Raw genomic sequence first — 17,976 nt, 5'->3', positions numbered from 1 at the left:
CAATCCGCACACTCACTGACCAGTGTATACGGCCACACTGACCGATCCGCACACTCACTGACCAGTCAATATGGACACACTAACCGATCCGCACACTCACTGCCCAGTCAATATGGACACACTGACCGATCCACACACTCACTGACTGGTCAATACAGCCACACTGACCAATCTACACACTCACTGACCGATCCACACACTCACTGACCCGGTCAATACGGCCACACTGACCGATCCACACACTCACTGACCCGGTCAATACGACCACACTGACCGATCCGCACACTCACTGACTGGTCAATACGGCCACACTGATCCACACCATCACTGACCAGTCAATATGGACACACTGACCGATCCGCACACTCACTGACCGATCCGCACACTCACTGACCAGTCAATACAGAAACAGTGACCAATCCGCACACTCACTGACCAGTCAATATGGACACACTGACTGATCTGCACACTCACTGACCGGTCAATACGGCCACACTGACTGATCCACACACTCACTGACCGGTCAATATGGACACACTGACCGATCCGCACACTCACTGACCAGTCAATAAGGCCACACTGACCATTCTGCACACTCACTGACCAGTCAATATGGACACACTGACCATTCCGCACACTCACTGACCAGTCAATACGGCCACACTGACTGATCCGCACACTCACTGACCGGTCAATACGGCCACACTGACCTGCTGATTAAATTTCAGGGACAGGGTCACAGGTGCCAAAAACCAAGAAGCTGATGTATTTCTGAGTTTGGATTTCCAGTCCCTGTTTGGATATTTCTGTCTGGCTCTTGTTCCTGGTGCCTATGGGTCAGTGAACATGGAGTGTGATGTACCCCAGACCTGCTGCTCTGTCTCCTGTTTCTCACTCACTGTCTGACTCTCTCGCAGGTTCTGGTTTTTGAAGTTCCTGATTCTAGTGGCGATTTCTGCTGCAGCCTTTTTTATTCCAGACGAATCATTTCTGCACAGTGAGTAAAATCACAAAGCAAGAATTTAACAACTCCCCCCTCCCCCTCCCCCTCCCCTCCCCCACATTCCCTCCCCTCCCCCACATTCCCTCCCCTCCCCCACATTCCCTCCCCTCCCCCACATCCCCCCATCCCCCTCCCCTCCCCCTCCCCTCCCCCCCACCCCCTCCCCTCCCCCTCATCCCCCTCCCCTCCCCCACATCCCCCTCATCCCCTCCCCTCCCCCTCATCCCCCTCCCCTCCCCCACATTCCCTCCCCTCCCCCACATTCCCTCCCCTCCCCCACATTCCCTCCCCTCCCCCACATCCCCCTCATCCCCCTCCCCTCCCCCACATCCCCCTCCCCTCCCCCACATCCCCCTCATCCCCCTCCCCTCCCCCACATCCCCCTACCCTCCTCCACATTCCTCCTGCCCTCCCACATGCCCCTCCTCCCATCACACCCCCTCCCCCATACCCACATCCCCCCTCTTCACCCCACATTCCTCCTCCTCCCCCCACACCCCCTCCCCACACCCACATCCCCCCTCCCCGCCCCCACATTCCTCCTCCTCCCCCCACACTCCCTCCCCACACCCACATCCCCCCTCCCCGCCCCCACATTCCTCCTCCTCCCCCCACACTCCCTCCTCCTGCTCCCACATCCCCCCTCCTCCTCCCAGATGCCCCTCTCCATCCACACTTCACAGTGTCGGGATTCCACAGGTCACAGGCAGTCTGCAGGACCTCACCCCAGTGGCTCTATTTCACATAAGCAGTGAGACAGCGAGTGACAACAGGGTATTCAACCATGGGGTGCAGCCCCATCTGATCCATCGTGCACCCAGTTTCCAAACACTCACTCACATTCACTCATACACCCTCACACACACACACACACTCTTTCTCTCACCACACACACTCTCTCAAGCTCATACACACTTTCACACACACACACGTGCACACTGACACACACAGACAGCCATACACACACACACATGTAGACACACACATGCACACTGACACACACACACGCACGTGCACACTGACACACACACACACACACACACGTGCACACTGACACACACACACACGTGCACACTGACACACACAGACAGCCATACACACACACACATGTAGACACACACATGCACACTGACACACACACACGCACGTGCACACTGACACACACACACACACACACACGTGCACACTGACACACACACACGTGCACACTGACACACACACACGTGCACACTGACACACACACACACACACACACGTGCACACTGACACACACACACACGTGCACACTGACACACACAGACAGCCATACACACACACACATATAGACACACACATGCACACTGACACACACACACACACGTGCACACTGACACACACACACACACGTGCACACTGACACACACAAACACACACGTGCACACTGACACACACACACACACACACACACACGTGCACACTGACACACACACACACACACACGTGCACACTGACACACACACACACACACACACATGCACACTGACACACACACACACGTGCACACTGACACACACAGACAGCCATACACACACACACATATAGACACACACATGCACACTGACACACACACACAGCCATACACACACACATGTAGACACACACATGCACACTGACACACACACACACACACATGCACACTGACACACACACACACGTGCACACTGACACACACAGACAGCCATACACACACACATGTAGACACACACGTGCACACTGACACAAACACACACACACGTGCACACTGACACACACACACACTGGATTGTGATCAGGAGCAGGAATTTTCCCTGAATCCCCCCTCCCTAGGCTCACCTGAGAGCAGGTACTTCAGACCGGGAACTGAATGCAGGACCTCAGTGCCACCCAAAGGGAGGGGAAAGAGTGGAATTTTGCACAAATTCAAACTCCCCCTGTTTCCTGCTTCAATTCATCCACCAGAATTCCAGAACATTCCATCAGACTTGATTGTGTCTCAGTTAGCACAAGTCATAGACTAGTACCACACAGAAAGAGGCCATTCAGCCCATCGAGTCTGTATCGGCTCTTCACTCAAAGGGTTGTGATTCTTTGGAATTCTCTACCCCAGAGGGTTGTGGCTGCTCCATCACTGAGTGTATTTTAGGCCGGGATAGACAGATTTTTGGTCTCAGGGAATCGAGGGATATGGGAAGTGGGCAGGAAAGTGGAGTTAAAGCTGAAGATCAGCCCTGATCATATTGAATGGCAGAGCAGCCTTGATGGGCTGAATGGTCTAATCTTGCTCCTATTTCTTATGTTCATGTTCTTCTGCAATAGCTCTTCAATGGTCTACCTAATAGTCACCTCCCCTAACCTTGTCTAATCTCTGTATATCCCTCTGCCTCACTCTTTACCAAGGTAAAGATGCTGCGCAGGTTGTGGTGAAAGAGGAACTAGCTCAGACACTTGCAAGTTTTGAAATTGATAAGGAGGAGGTATTGGATAGCCTGTCTGTATTTAAAGATGATAAGGCACTAGGGCCGGATGAGTTGTATCCAAGGATATTGAGGGACGTGAGGGTGGAAATTGTGGAGGCGCTGGTTATAATTCTTCCATCTTCCCTAGGCCAGCGGATTGGACAATTGCAAACGTTACACCCTTGTTTGAGAAGGGTGGACAGAAAAGCCCAGTAACTACAGGCCGGTCAGTTTAACTGCAGTGCTAGGGAAGATTCTAGAAACATTAATCCAGGAAAAATGTAATCGTCACTTTGGAAAATGTGGGTTAAGGAAAGCCAGCATGAGTTTGTTTATGTTTAACTAATTTGCTTTAATGTTTTTGAAGGGGTAACAGAGAGGGTTGGTGAGGGCAATGCTGTCGATGTGGTGTACATGGACTTCCAAAAGACATTTGATACAGTGACGCACAACAGACTTGTGAGAAAAGTTAGAGCTCGTGGAATAAAAGGGACAGTAGCAACACGGATACAAAATTGACAGGAAACAGAGAGCAATGGTTAATGAACAAAAACAAAAGTACCTGGAAAAACCCAGCAGGCCTAACAGCATCTGCGGAGAGGGATACAGTAACGTTTCAAGTCTGTATGACCCTTCCTCAGTCCAGATGAAGGGTCATACGGACTTGAACCGTTAACTGTATCCCTCTCCGCAGATGCTGTCAGTCCTGCTGAGATTTTCCAGGTATTTCTGTTTTTGTTCTAGATTTCCAGCATCTGCAGTATTTTGCTTTTAGTTTATTATGTAAATGGTTAATGGATGTTTTTCAGACTGGAGGAAGGTTTGTCACGGTGTTTTCCAGGGGTCTTTCCCAGGATCCTTGCTCTTCCTGATACGTTTCAACAATGAACACCTTGGTGTACGGAGCACAATTTGCAGGCGATACAAACTTGGAAGTATTGTGAGCGGTGAGGAGGAGAGTGTAGAACCTCAAAAGGACATAGACAAGTTGGTGGAGTGGGCAGACAAGTGGCAGATGGAATTCAATGCAGAGAAGTGTGAAGTGATTCATTTTGGTAGTAGAGAATGTGGAGAGACAGTATAAAATAAAGGGGGTGCAGGAGCAGAGGGAGCTGGGGGTATATGTGAATAAATCATCGAAGGCGGCAGGACAGATTGAGAGAGGAATTAATAAATCATACAGTACCCTGGGCTTTATTAACAGGGGCATAGGGTACAAGTGCAGGGAGGTTATATAAATCCCTGTTTCAGCCTCAGATGGAGTATTGGATCCAGTTCTGGGCACCACTTTAGGAAAGATGTGAAGGCATTGGAGAGAGTGCAGAAAAGATTCACGAGAATGGTTCCAGGGATGAGGAACTTCAGCTACCTAGATAGACTGGATAAGTCGGGACTGTTATCCATGCAGAAGGGAAGGTTGAGAGGAGATTTGATAGAGGTGTTCAAAATCATGAGGGGGCCTGGGCAGAGTAGAACTGGAGAAACTGCTCCTATTGGTGGAAGGATCGAGAACGAGAGGGACACAGATTTAAGGTGACTGGCAAAAGAAGCGATGGTGGAAAAAGTTTTTCACGCAGTGAGTGGTTAGGGCCTGGGAGTGTGGTGGAGGCAGGTTCAATTGAGACATTCGAGAAAGAATTGGATTGTTATCTGTAAAATAAGAATGTGCAGGGTTACAGGGAGAAGGCTGGGCAGTGACACTAGGTCAATTGCTCCTTCAGAAAGCCAGCATAGACATGGCAGGCCAAATAGCCTCCTCCTGTGCTGTAATCTATGATTCTATATTCGCTTTCCTTCCAGTCTGTGTATCTCGTTCCTTTCTGTTTTGTTGCCCTTTATCTCACATGAGAATTGCTGGCTGTTTTTGTGCTAATTTCTCCTTGCTTTATGGACAGGAAAGAGCAGGCTTGAAAAGTAATTGATTAAAGAAGCACGGTTTTTTGTGTGGTTGTTATCTATAGGTGTCATGTGTATTTTATATGTGTAGGAGAAGGTTAATGTGCAGCATAAACATAGATTACAGCACAGGAGGAGGCTATTTGGCCTGCCATGTCTATGCTGGCTTTCTGTCGAAGGGTCATGAGGACTCGAAACGTCAACTCTTTTCTTCTCCGCCGATGCTGCCAGACCTGCTGAGTTTTTCCAGGTAATTCTGTTTTTGTTTTGAACATAATACTTCTGTGCTGTGAGAACGGTTGTATTGGATTTTGATGCTGCTGTATTGTCAACTGACGACCACCAGATGGCAGGAAAGCACCACAGTCCCAGCCGATTAGCCTCCAAACCCCTTTTCCCTTCCTCTCACCTAAAGATACTGCCCAACCCACCTGCCCCATTGCAGCTCAAGGAGTTATTCTGCTCCGGATCTAAACGGAGATAAGGTGTGGGTCACTGTGGAGGCTGAGGGTTTTTTGTGGAAGGATAACCGAGGAATGTACATCTTATCGGGAGAGTCAGGAAGTCACTGGTGTTTACCAGCACGGCCGGAGGGAACGTGGGGACATCTCACGCTCCGGTGGCCCTGCGACCAGGGAGTGCATCACGCCAGCTGGTGGAGGGATAAGATATTGCTCGTGTGTCCTGCGTTTCTCTCCTCCTCTCTTAAGGTCCTGGCTTTAGTAAATGCATAGTTGCCATGGACACTGCCTTGCCCTGACTCGAGGGACTGGCTTTTACCATTAAGCCTGGATGGCGAGAGGTGTCTGGCTATTCTACCACAAACCAAACAGACTTCCAGCAGCCCATGTGCTTTCATAGGGAGGCAGGAACCCTGGGTGATACTTGCCCCAGTTCTGAATCCATCAATACTCAAGATTGTGACTGTGTGTTCACCAGGATCTGTGCTGGGGCCTCAAATATTCACTAAATCTATTAATGACTTTGATAACACGATAAACAACCATATCCCACCACACCAATAACACGGTTACTGGTCAAGTAAGCAGCGTAGATGGGAGCATAAGATTGCAAAGAGACATTAATAGATTAGGCATGTTTGTAAAACTGTGGCAGATGCATTTCAGTGTGAGGAGGTGTGAGATTGTTCAGTTGATACCAAAAAAAAGGGAGAGATGTGAATATTTGAGTAGGGAAAAGCTAGGAATTGCGACTAGACAAAGAGATTTCAGGATCCATGTACACTGATCACTAAAATGGCAGTGGGTCAGGTACAAAATCAAAAAGGCAAATGGAGTGTTAGCCAATATATTAGAGGGCTGGAACATAAAGGAGATGCAAGGATCTGGTTAGAGCACATCTGGAGCCCTTTATAAGATTCCGGGGTTCGCTCCTTATATGCTGGCCTTAAAGTGTGGAGCAGATTCACCAGAATGTGGCCAGGGCTCCAAGAGGTAGATCCTGTGGACAGATTCCATAAACTGGGCTTATATTCCCTGGAATGTAAACAGTTAAAGGGCAAAAGGAATGGACAGGGTTGATAGAGAGAATTTCATTTCTATAGCAGGATGGGGTGACATAGGTTTCAAATCAGAGAGAGCTCACTCGGGAGGGAAGTTAGGAAACACTTCATTGTGGCTGAATGGCCTTTTCCTGTCCCTGTGTAACAGGCTCGAGGGGCTGAATGGCCTCTTCCTGTTCCTGTGTAACAGGTTTGAGGGGCTGAATGGCCTCTTCCTGTTCCTGTGTAACAGGTTTTGAGGGGCTGAATGGCCTCTTCCTGTTCCTGTGTAACAGGTTTTGAGGGGCTGAATGGCCTCTTCCTGTTCCTGTGTAACAGGTTTTGAGGGGCTGAATGGCCTCTTCCTGTTCCTGTGTAACAGGTTTTGAGGGGCTGAATGGCCTCTTCCTGTTCCTGTGTTAACTTGGACAGACCAGAATCAAACTTGGGCCTGTTTTGATAATTACAGACGGTAAATTCTGCAACTGAACTTTTCCTAGACTCAGATCTTTAGCAAACAGGAGGGGATCGGTGTATGTGAGACCCCAGCTGGGGGAGTGGCGGGTCAGTATGACCCCGGGCCGGCTGGGGGGGTCAGTTTGAGTCTCTGAGTGGTGGGGGGTGGGGGGGGGGGGTCAATGTGAGACCCCAGGCAGTCGGGGGAGGCAACCAGTCGGCAGGAGCAATATGAGTGAATGGTCAATGTATGGAACAGATTTCCCTAGGGAGATGGTGGAAGGAGTCTATATTGATTCATTCAAATTCCAATTAATTAGATGCAGTCCTTTCATGAAATAACATTTTGGGATCCAGAATAATCTGAGACATGATCTGTGGGGAGTGTAACATGCTCAGAAGGAACAGGTGGTTTTGGACCTCTGGTTCCCAAATCTCTCCAGTGCTGGGGGGCGGTTTCCTCACCTCATGTCTGGGTCTGTTGTAGACTCACTGACTGAGATTGATCCCTGTGATTAGTCGACAACTCCACTGAATCATGTGACTGGCAGGATGGTAGAAGGTGATATTTTAGTTTAACAATTCCTAGCATAATCCCCATCTGCAGATCTTCATCCTTTTCTCACTAATGTTCCCCTTTTCTGTCCCCTCCTGTGTGATGTTTCTGTGTGGATCTGTGGCCCTGCTGTGCAGTTTGGCGATACGTTGGTGTGACAGGAGCACTTCTCTTTATCCTGATGCAGCTCTCCCTCATCACTGTTTTTGCACACTTCTGGAACAAGAACTGGTGAGTTTATTGCTCTGGTTAATGTCTAATGTCCCCGTGACCCTTTCCCGATCGTTCGGGGTGAGGGGGAAATACTCTGTCACCAGGCAGTGACCCTGACTGCAGGTGCCAGCATCAACAGCATCGAGAACTGGAATTCATCAGCAGAGATTAAACATCTCCAGCGGCTTCAGAGAAGCAATTATTGAACAACAACCTGACACCGAGACACATTGTGGGGATATGAGGAGAGGTTACCAAAGGTTGGGTTAAAGAGGTTGCTTTTTAGAAACACTTTAAACAAAAGCTCAGAGCGGAGAGGTTTAAGGAAAGAATTCCACAGCTTGGGGTTCAAGCAGCACAGGTGGAACAACTCAAACTGGGAAAAGGCCTGAGGAGCACAGAGGATACAGATAGTTTACAGGATTTGACTTCATTGTGATGCTCTCCAGGAGCTTTACTCTGTATCTAACCCCGTGCTGTACCTGTCCTGGGAGTGTTTGATGGGGACAGTGTAGAGGGAGTTTTACTCTGTATCTAACCCCGTGCTGTACCTGTCCTGGGAGTTTGGTGCTTTTGGATGATGGGCTTGAATGGGCTGAAGGGTCTCTTTCCTCTGTATCAATCTCATGCTTAGCAGGGGAGAAAATTGAAAGGAAGATTGAGATGGAGCCTGGATGGATGAGATTGTTTGAGACATTATTGACCACTTGTGGCTCCCATTCATTGGGTTCTGTCTCTCCAACAGGATGATGGGAGCTGCAGATGGGAAGTGTTGGAGTCTTGCTGTGCTGGTTGTTACACTGATTTTCTACGTGCTGGCTGTGACTGCATTCTCACTGATGTACAAGTTCTACACCCACCCAGCTGGATGTCTCATTAACAAAGCTCTCCTGATCCTAAACATTTGCCTCTGCTTTATAGTCTCGTTCTTATCCAGAAGCCAGTGTGTGCAGCAGAGTGAGTAACACCACAACAACATCGATTTAGCTCACATCTTCAGCAGAGTCAAACATCCCAAGGCAATTCACAGCAATCTTATCAAATGCAATTTGACATCAAGCCCATTAAGGAGATACTAGGACAAGTGACAAAAGGCTGAGTCAGATAGGTAGCTTTTAAGGAACGTCTTAAAGTAGGAGAGAGAGATGGAGAGGCGAAGAGGTTTAGGAAGGGAATTCCAGGGCTTAGAGTCCAGGCAGCTGAAGGCACGGCCGCCAATGGTGGAGGGATGAAAGAGAAAGGAAAGCAGTGTGAGTCTAGCTGAAAAATGCATATGAATGTGAGTGTATCCTGTGTAAGTGTGTCCTGTGTGAGTGTGTCCTGTGTGAGTGTGTCCTGTGTGAGTGTGTCCTGTGTGAGTGCTGATGTGTGAGTGTGTCCTGTGTGTGTGTGTCCTGTGTGAGTGTGTCCTGTGTGAGTGTGTCCTGTGTGTGTGTGTCCTGTGTGTGTGTCCTGTGTGAGTGTGTCCTGTGTGTGTGCTGATGTGTGAGTGTGTCCTGTGTGTGTGTGTCCTGTGTGTGTGTGTCCTGTGTGAGTGTGTCCTGTGTGAGTGCTGATGTGTGAGTGTGTCCTGTGTGTGTGTGTCCTGTGTGTGTGTGTCCTGTGTGAGTGTGTCCTGTGTGAGTGCTGATGTGTGAGTGTGTCCTGTGTGAGTGCTGATGTGTGAGTGTGTCCTGTGTGTGTGTGTCCTGTGTGTGTGTGTCCTGTGTGAGTGTGTCCTGTGTGTGTGCTGATGTGTGAGTGTGTCCTGTGTGTGTGTGTCCTGTGTGTGTGTGTCCTGTGTGAGTGTGCCCTGTGTGAGTGCTGATGTGTGAGTGTGTCCTGTGTGAGTGTGTCCTGTGTGAGTGCTGATGTGTGAGTGTGTCCTGTGTGAGTGCTGATGTGTGAGTGTGTCCTGTGTGAGGGCTGATGTGTGAGTGTGTCCTGTGTGAGAGTGTCCTGTGTGTGTGTGTCCTGTGTGAGTGTGTCCTGTGTGAGTGTGTCCTGTGTGAGTGCTGATGTGTGAGTGTGTCCTGTGTGAGTGCTGATGTGTGAGTGTGTCCTGTGTGAGTGTGTCCTGTGTGTGTGTGTCCTGTGTGAGTGTGTCCTGTGTGTGTGTGTCCTGTGTGAGTGTGTCCTGTGTGAGTGTGTCCTGGGTGAGTGCTGATGTGTGAGTGTGTCCTGTGTGAGTGTGTCCTGTGTGAGTGTGTCCTGTGTGTGTGTGTCCTGTGTGAGTGTGTCCTGTGTGAGTGTGTCCTGTGTGAGTGCTGATGTGTGAGTGTGTCCTGTGTGTGTGTGTCCTGTGTGAGTGTGTCCTGTGTGAGTGTGTCCTGTGTGAGTGTGTCCTGTGTGTGTGTGTCCTGTGTGAGTGTTGATGTGTGAGTGTGTCCTGTGTGAGTGTGTCCTGTGTGTGTGTGTCCTGTGTGTGTGTGTCCTGTGTGTGTGCTGATGTGTGAGTGTGTCCTGTGTGAGTGTGTCCTGTGTGAGTGTGTCCTGTGTGTGTGTGTCCTGTGTGAGTGCTGATGTGTGAGTGTGTCCTGTGTGTGTGTGTCCTGTGTGAGTGTGTCCTGTGTGAGTGTGTCCTGTGTGAGTGCTGATATGTGAGTGTGTCCTGTGTGAGTGTGTCCTGTGTGAGTGCTGATGTGTGAGTGTGTCCTGTGTGTGTGTGTCCTGTGTGAGTGTGTCCTGTGTGAGTGTGTCCTGTGTGAGTGCTGATATGTGAGTGTGTCCTGTGTGAGTGTGTCCTGTGTGAGTGTGTCCTGTGTGTGTGTGTCCTGTGTGAGTGTGTCCTGTGTGAGTGTGTCCTGTGTGTGTGTGTCCTGTGTGTGTGTGTCCTGTGTGAGTGTGTCCTGTGTGTGTGTGTCCTGTGTGAGTGTGTCCTGTGTGAGTGTGTCCTGTGTGAGTGTGTCCTGTGTGTGTGTGTCCTGTGTGAGTGTGTCCTGTGTGTGTGCTGATGTGTGAGTGTGTCCTGTGTGTGTGTGTCCTGTGTGTGTGTGTCCTGTGTGAGTGTGTCCTGTGTGTGTGCTGATGTGTGAGTGTGTCCTGTGTGTGTGTGTCCTGTGTGGGTGTGTCCTGTGTGAGTGTGTCCTGTGTGAGTGCTGATGTGTGAGTGTGTCCTGTGTGAGTGCTGATGTGTGAGTGTGTCCTGTGTGAGTGTGTCCTGTGTGTGTGTGTCCTGTGTGAGTGTGTCCTGTGTGAGTGCTGATGTGTGAGTGTGTCCTGTGTGTGTGTGTCCTGTGTGAGTGTGTCCTGTGTGTGTGTGTCCTGTGTGAGTGTGTCCTGTGTGAGTGTGTCCTGTGTGTGTGTGTCCTGTGTGTGTGTGTCCTGTGTGAGTGTGTCCTGTGTGAGTGTGTCCTGTGTGTGTGTGTCCTGTGTGAGTGTGTCCTGTGTGAGTGCTGATGTGTGAGTGTGTCCTGTGTGAGTGTGTCCTGTGTGAGTGTGTCCTGTGTTAGTGTGTCCTGTGTGAGTGTGTCCTGTGTGAGTGTGTCCTGTGTGAGTGCTGATGTGTGAGTGTGTCCTGTGTGAGTGTGTCCTGTGTGTGTGTGTCCTGTGTGAGTGTGTCCTGTGTGAGTGTGTCCTGTGTGTGTGTGTCCTGTGTGAGTGTGTCCTGTGTGAGTGTGTCCTGTGTGAGTGCTGATGTGTGAGTGTGTCCTGTGTGAGTGTGTCCTGTGTAAGTGTGTCCTGTGTGAGTGTGTCCTGTGTGAGTGCTGATGTGTGAGTGTGTCCTGTGTGAGTGTGTCCTGTGTGAGTGTGTCCTGTGTGAGTGTGTCCTGTGTGTGTGTGTCCTGTGTGAGTGCTGATGTGTGAGTGTGTCCTGTGTGAGTGTGTCCTGTGTGAGTGTGTCCTGTGTGAGTGTGTCCTGTGTGTGTGTGTCCTGTGTGAGTGCTGATGTGTGAGTGTGTCCTGTGTGAGTGCTGATGTGTGAGTGTGTCCTGTGTGAGTGTGTCCTGTGTGATTGTGTCCTGTGTGAGTGCTGATGTGTGAGTGTGTCCTGTGTGAGTGTGTCCTGTGTGTGTGTGTCCTGTGTGTGTGTGTCCTGTGTGTGTGCTGATGTGTGAGTGTGTCCTGTGTGAGTGTGTCCTGTGTGAGTGTGTCCTGTGTGTGTGTGTCCTGTGTGAGTGTGTCCTGTGTGAGTGTGTCCTGTGTGAGTGCTGATGTGTGAGTGTGTCCTGTGTGAGTGTGTCCTGTGTGAGTGTGTCCTGTGTGAGTGTGTCCTGTGTGAGTGCTGATATGTGAGTGTGTCCTGTGTGAGTGTGTCCTGTGTGAGTGTGTCCTGTGTGTGTGTGTCCTGTGTGAGTGTGTCCTGTGTGAGTGTGTCCTGTGTGTGTGTGTCCTGTGTGTGTGTGTCCTGTGTGAGTGTGTCCTGTGTGTGTGTGTCCTGTGTGAGTGTGTCCTGTGTGAGTGCTAATGTGTGAGTGTGTCCTGTGTGAGTGTGTCCTGTGTGAGAGTGTCCTGTGTGTGTGTGTCCTGTGTGAGTGTGTCCTGTGTGTGTGCTGATGTGTGAGTGTGTCCTGTGTGTGTGTGTCCTGTGTGTGTGTGTCCTGTGTGAGTGTGTCCTGTGTGTGTGCTGATGTGTGAGTGTGTCCTGTGTGTGTGTGTCCTGTGTGTGTGTGTCCTGTGTGAGTGTGTCCTGTGTGAGTGCTGATGTGTGAGTGTGTCCTGTGTGAGTGCTGATGTGTGAGTGTGTCCTGTGTGAGTGTGTCCTGTGTGTGTGTGTCCTGTGTGAGTGTGTCCTGTGTGAGTGTGTCCTGTGTGTGTGTGTCCTGTGTGAGTGTGTCCTGTGTGAGTGCTGATGTGTGAGTGTGTCCTGTGTGAGTGTGTCCTGTGTGAGTGTGTCCTGTGTGAGTGTGTCCTGTGTGAGTGCTGATATGTGAGTGTGTCCTGTGTGAGTGTGTCCTGTGTGAGTGTGTCCTGTGTGTGTGTGTCCTGTGTGAGTGTGTCCTGTGTGAGTGTGTCCTGTGTGTGTGTGTCCTGTGTGTGTGTGTCCTGTGTGAGTGTGTCCTGTGTGTGTGTGTCCTGTGTGAGTGTGTCCTGTGTGAGTGCTAATGTGTGAGTGTGTCCTGTGTGAGTGTGTCCTGTGTGAGTGTGTCCTGTGTGTGTGTGTCCTGTGTGAGTGTGTCCTGTGTGTGTGCTGATGTGTGAGTGTGTCCTGTGTGTGTGTGTCCTGTGTGTGTGTCCTGTGTGAGTGTGTCCTGTGTGTGTGCTGATGTGTGAGTGTGTCCTGTGTGTGTGTGTCCTGTGTGTGTGTGTCCTGTGTGAGTGTGTCCTGTGTGAGTGCTGATGTGTGAGTGTGTCCTGTGTGAGTACTGATGTGTGAGTGTGTCCTGTGTGAGTGTGTCCTGTGTGTGTGTGTCCTGTGTGAGTGTGTCCTGTGTGAGTGTGTCCTGTGTGTGTGTGTCCTGTGTGAGTGTGTCCTGTGTGAGTGCTGATGTGTGAGTGTGTCCTGTGTGTGTGTGTCCTGTGTGAGTGTGTCCTGTGTGTGTGTGTCCTGTGTGAGTGTGTCCTGTGTGTGTGTGTCCTGTGTGTGTGTCCTGTGTGTGTGTCCTGTGTGTGTGTGTCCTGTGTGAGTGTGTCCTGTGTGAGTGCTGATGTGAGTGTGTCCTGTGAGTGTGTCCTGTGTGAGTGTGTCCTGTGTGAGTGTGTCCTGTGTGAGTGCTGATGTGTGAGTGTGTCCTGTGTGAGTGTGTCCTGTGTGTGTGTGTCCTGTGTGAGTGTGTCCTGTGTGAGTGTGTCCTGTGTGAGTGCTGATGTGTGTGTGTGTCCTGTGTGAGTGTGTCCTGTGTGAGTGTGTCCTGTGTGAGTGCTGATGTGTGAGTGTGTCCTGTGTGAGTGTGTCCTGTGTAAGTGTGTCCTGTGTGAGTGTGTCCTGTGTGAGTGCTGATGTGTGAGTGTGTCCTGTGTGAGTGTGTCCTGTGTGAGTGTGTCCTGTGTGAGTGTGTCCTGTGTGTGTGTGTCCTGTGTGAGTGCTGATGTGTGTGTGTGTCCTGTGTGAGTGTGTCCTGTGTGAGTGTGTCCTGTGTGAGTGTGTCCTGTGTGTGTGTGTCCTGTGTGAGTGTGTCCTGTGTGAGTGTGTCCTGTGTGTGTGTGTCCTGTGTGAGTGTTGATGTGTGAGTGTGTCCTGTGTGAGTGTGTCCTGTGTGTGTGTGTCCTGTGTGTGTGTGTCCTGTGTGTGTGCTGATGTGTGAGTGTGTCCTGTGTGAGTGTGTCCTGTGTGAGTGTGTCCTGTGTGTGTGTGTCCTGTGTGAGTGTGTCCTGTGTGAGTGTGTCCTGTGTGAGTGCTGATGTGTGAGTGTGTCCTGTGTGAGTGTGTCCTGTGTGAGTGTGTCCTGTGTGAGTGTGTCCTGTGTGAGTGCTGATATGTGAGTGTGTCCTGTGTGAGTGCGTCCTGTGTGTGTGTGTCCTGTGTGAGTGTGTCCTGTGTGAGTGTGTCCTGTGTGTGTGTGTCCTGTGTGAGTGTGTCCTGTGTGTGTGTGTCCTGTGTGTGTGTGTCCTGTGTGAGTGTGTCCTGTGTGTGTGTGTCCTGTGTGAGTGTGTCCTGTGTGAGTGCTAATGTGTGAGTGTGTCCTGTGTGAGTGTGTCCTGTGTGAGTGTGTCCTGTGTGTGTGTGTCCTGTGTGAGTGTGTCCTGTGTGTGTGCTGATGTGTGAGTGTGTCCTGTGTGTGTGTGTCCTGTGTGTGTGTGTCCTGTGTGAGTGTGTCCTGTGTGTGTGCTGATGTGTGAGTGTGTCCTGTGTGTGTGTGTCCTGTGTGTGTGTGTCCTGTGTGAGTGTGTCCTGTGTGAGTGCTGATGTGTGAGTGTGTCCTGTGTGAGTGCTGATGTGTGAGTGTGTCCTGTGTGAGTGTGTCCTGTGTGTGTGTGTCCTGTGTGAGTGTGTCCTGTTTGAGTGTGTCCTGTGTGAGTGTGTCCTGTGTGAGTGCTGATGTGTGAGTGTGTCCTGTGTGTGTGTGTCCTGTGTGAGTGTGTCCTGTGTGTGTGTGTCCTGTGTGAGTGTGTCCTGTGTGAGTGTGTCCTGTGTGTGTGTGTCCTGTGTGTGTGTGTCCTGTGTGTGTGTCCTGTGTGAGTGTGTCCTGTGTGTGTGTGTCCTGTGTGAGTGTGTCCTGTGTGTGTGCTGATGTGTGAGTGTGTCCTGTGTGTGTGTGTCCTGTGTGTGTGTGTCCTGTGTGAGTGTGTCCTGTGTGAGTGCTGATGTGTGAGTGTGTCCTGTGTGAGTGCTGATGTGTGAGTGTGTCCTGTGTGAGTGTGTCCTGTGTGTGTGTGTCCTGTGTGAGTGTGTCCTGTGTGAGTGTGTCCTGTGTGTGTGTGTCCTGTGTGAGTGTGTCCTGTGTGAGTGCTGATGTGTGAGTGTGTCCTGTGTGAGTGTGTCCTGTGTGAGTGTGTCCTGTGTGAGTGTGTCCTGTGTGAGTGCTGATATGTGAGTGTGTCCTGTGTGAGTGTGTCCTGTGTGAGTGTGTCCTGTGTGTGTGTGTCCTGTGTGAGTGTGTCCTGTGTGAGTGTGTCCTGTGTGTGTGTGTCCTGTGTGTGTGTGTCCTGTGTGAGTGTGTCCTGTGTGTGTGTGTCCTGTGTGAGTGTGTCCTGTGTGAGTGCTAATGTGTGAGTGTGTCCTGTGTGAGTGTGTCCTGTGTGAGTGTGTCCTGTGTGTGTGTGTCCTGTGTGAGTGTGTCCTGTGTGTGTGCTGATGTGTGAGTGTGTCCTGTGTGTGTGTGTCCTGTGTGTGTGTGTCCTGTGTGAGTGTGTCCTGTGTGTGTGCTGATGTGTGAGTGTGTCCTGTGTGTGTGTGTCCTGTGTGTGTGTGTCCTGTGTGAGTGTGTCCTGTGTGAGTGCTGATGTGTGAGTGTGTCCTGTGTGAGTGCTGATGTGTGAGTGTGTCCTGTGTGAGTGTGTCCTGTGTGTGTGTGTCCTGTGTGAGTGTGTCCTGTGTGAGTGTGTCCTGTGTGTGTGTGTCCTGTGTGAGTGTGTCCTGTGTGAGTGCTGATGTGTGAGTGTGTCCTGTGTGTGTGTGTCCTGTGTGAGTGTGTCCTGTGTGTGTGTGTCCTGTGTGAGTGTGTCCTGTGTGTGTGTGTCCTGTGTGTGTGTGTCCTGTGTGAGTGTGTCCTGTGTGAGTGTGTCCTGTGTGTGTGTGTCCTGTGTGAGTGTGTCCTGTGTGAGTGCTGATGTGTGAGTGTGTCCTGTGTGAGTGTGTCCTGTGTGTGTGTGTCCTGTGTGAGTGTGTCCTGTGTGAGTGTGTCCTGTGTGAGTGCTGATGTGTGTGTGTGTCCTGTGTGAGTGTGTCCTGTGTGAGTGTGTCCTGTGTGAGTGCTGATGTGTGAGTGTGTCCTGTGTGAGTGTGTCCTGTGTAAGTGTGTCCTGTGTGAGTGTGTCCTGTGTGAGTGCTGATGTGTGAGTGTGTCCTGTGTGAGTGTGTCCTGTGTGAGTGTGTCCTGTGTGAGTGTGTCCTGTGTGTGTGTGTCCTGTGTGTGTGCTGATGTGTGTGTGTGTCCTGTGTGAGTGTGTCCTGTGTGAGTGTGTCCTGTGTGAGTGTGTCCTGTGTGTGTGTGTCCTGTGTGAGTGTGTCCTGTGTGAGTGTGTCCTGTGTGTGTGTGTCCTGTGTGAGTGTTGATGTGTGAGTGTGTCCTGTGTGAGTGTGTCCTGTGTGTGTGTGTCCTGTGTGTGTGTGTCCTGTGTGTGTGCTGATGTGTGAGTGTGTCCTGTGTGAGTGTGTCCTGTGTGAGTGTGTCCTGTGTGTGTGTGTCCTGTGTGAGTGTGTCCTGTGTGAGTGTGTCCTGTGTGAGTGCTGATGTGTGAGTGTGTCCTGTGTGAGTGTGTCCTGTGTGAGTGTGTCCTGTGTGAGTGTGTCCTGTGTGAGTGCTGATATGTGAGTGTGTCCTGTGTGAGTGTGTCCTGTGTGTGTGTGTCCTGTGTGAGTGTGTCCTGTGTGAGTGTGTCCTGTGTGTGTGTGTCCTGTGTGAGTGTGTCCTGTGTGTGTGTGTCCTGTGTGTGTGTGTCCTGTGTGTGTGTGTCCTGTGTGTGTGTGTCCTGTGTGAGTGTGTCCTGTGTGAGTGCTAATGTGTGAGTGTGTCCTGTGTGAGTGTGTCCTGTGTGAGTGTGTCCTGTGTGTGTGTGTCCTGTGTGAGTGTGTCCTGTGTGTGTGCTGATGTGTGAGTGTGTCCTGTGTGTGTGTGTCCTGTGTGTGTGTGTCCTGTGTGAGTGTGTCCTGTGTGTGTGCTGATGTGTGTGTGTCCTGTGTGTGTGTGTCCTGTGTGTGTGTGTCCTGTGTGAGTGTGTCCTGTGTGAGTGCTGATGTGTGAGTGTGTCCTGTGTGAGTGCTGATGTGTGAGTGTGTCCTGTGTGAGTGTGTCCTGTGTGTGTGTGTCCTGTGTGAGTGTGTCCTGTTTGAGTGTGTCCTGTGTGAGTGTGTCCTGTGTGAGTGCTGATGTGTGAGTGTGTCCTGTGTGTGTGTGTCCTGTGTGAGTGTGTCCTGTGTGTGTGTGTCCTGTGTGAGTGTGTCCTGTGTGAGTGTGTCCTGTGTGTGTGTGTCCTGTGTGTGTGTGTCCTGTGTGTGTGTCCTGTGTGAGTGTGTCCTGTGTGTGTGTGTCCTGTGTGAGTGTGTCCTGTGTGAGTGCTGATGTGTGAGTGTGTCCTGTGTGAGTGTGTCCTGTGTGAGTGTGTCCTGTGTTAGTGTGTCCTGTGTGAGTGTGTCCTGTGTGAGTGTGTCCTGTGTGTGTGCTGATGTGTGAGTGTGTCCTGTGTGTGTGTGTCCTGTGTGTGTGTGTCCTGTGTGAGTGTGTCCTGTGTGTGTGCTGATGTGTGAGTGTGTCCTGTGTGTGTGTGTCCTGTGTGTGTGTGTCCTGTGTGAGTGTGTCCTGTGTGAGTGCTGATGTGTGAGTGTGTCCTGTGTGAGTGCTGATGTGTGAGTGTGTCC

The 17,976-nt window shown here is 50.8% G+C and overlaps 1 protein-coding gene across 1 annotated transcript in view; it reads left to right on the top strand.

The window, feature by feature from the left end:
* The window catches only part of serinc4 (serine incorporator 4), a 44,879-nt gene that overhangs the window by 3,599 nt on the left and 23,304 nt on the right, over window positions 1-17,976 (top strand). Inside the window, exons 3-5 of the mRNA XM_041178209.1 lie at window positions 918-997; window positions 8,024-8,117; window positions 8,845-9,056. Of these exons, the coding sequence (XP_041034143.1) occupies window positions 918-997; window positions 8,024-8,117; window positions 8,845-9,056 (386 nt within the window). The remainder of the gene's footprint in view (window positions 1-917; window positions 998-8,023; window positions 8,118-8,844; window positions 9,057-17,976) is intronic.

This window comes from Carcharodon carcharias, chromosome 32 (genome assembly GCF_017639515.1).
Source record: "Carcharodon carcharias isolate sCarCar2 chromosome 32, sCarCar2.pri, whole genome shotgun sequence".
Taxonomy (NCBI): domain Eukaryota; kingdom Metazoa; phylum Chordata; class Chondrichthyes; order Lamniformes; family Lamnidae; genus Carcharodon; species Carcharodon carcharias.
The sequence above is the reverse complement of the archived record's forward strand: the minus strand, read 5'-3'. Positions and strand labels throughout refer to the sequence as shown.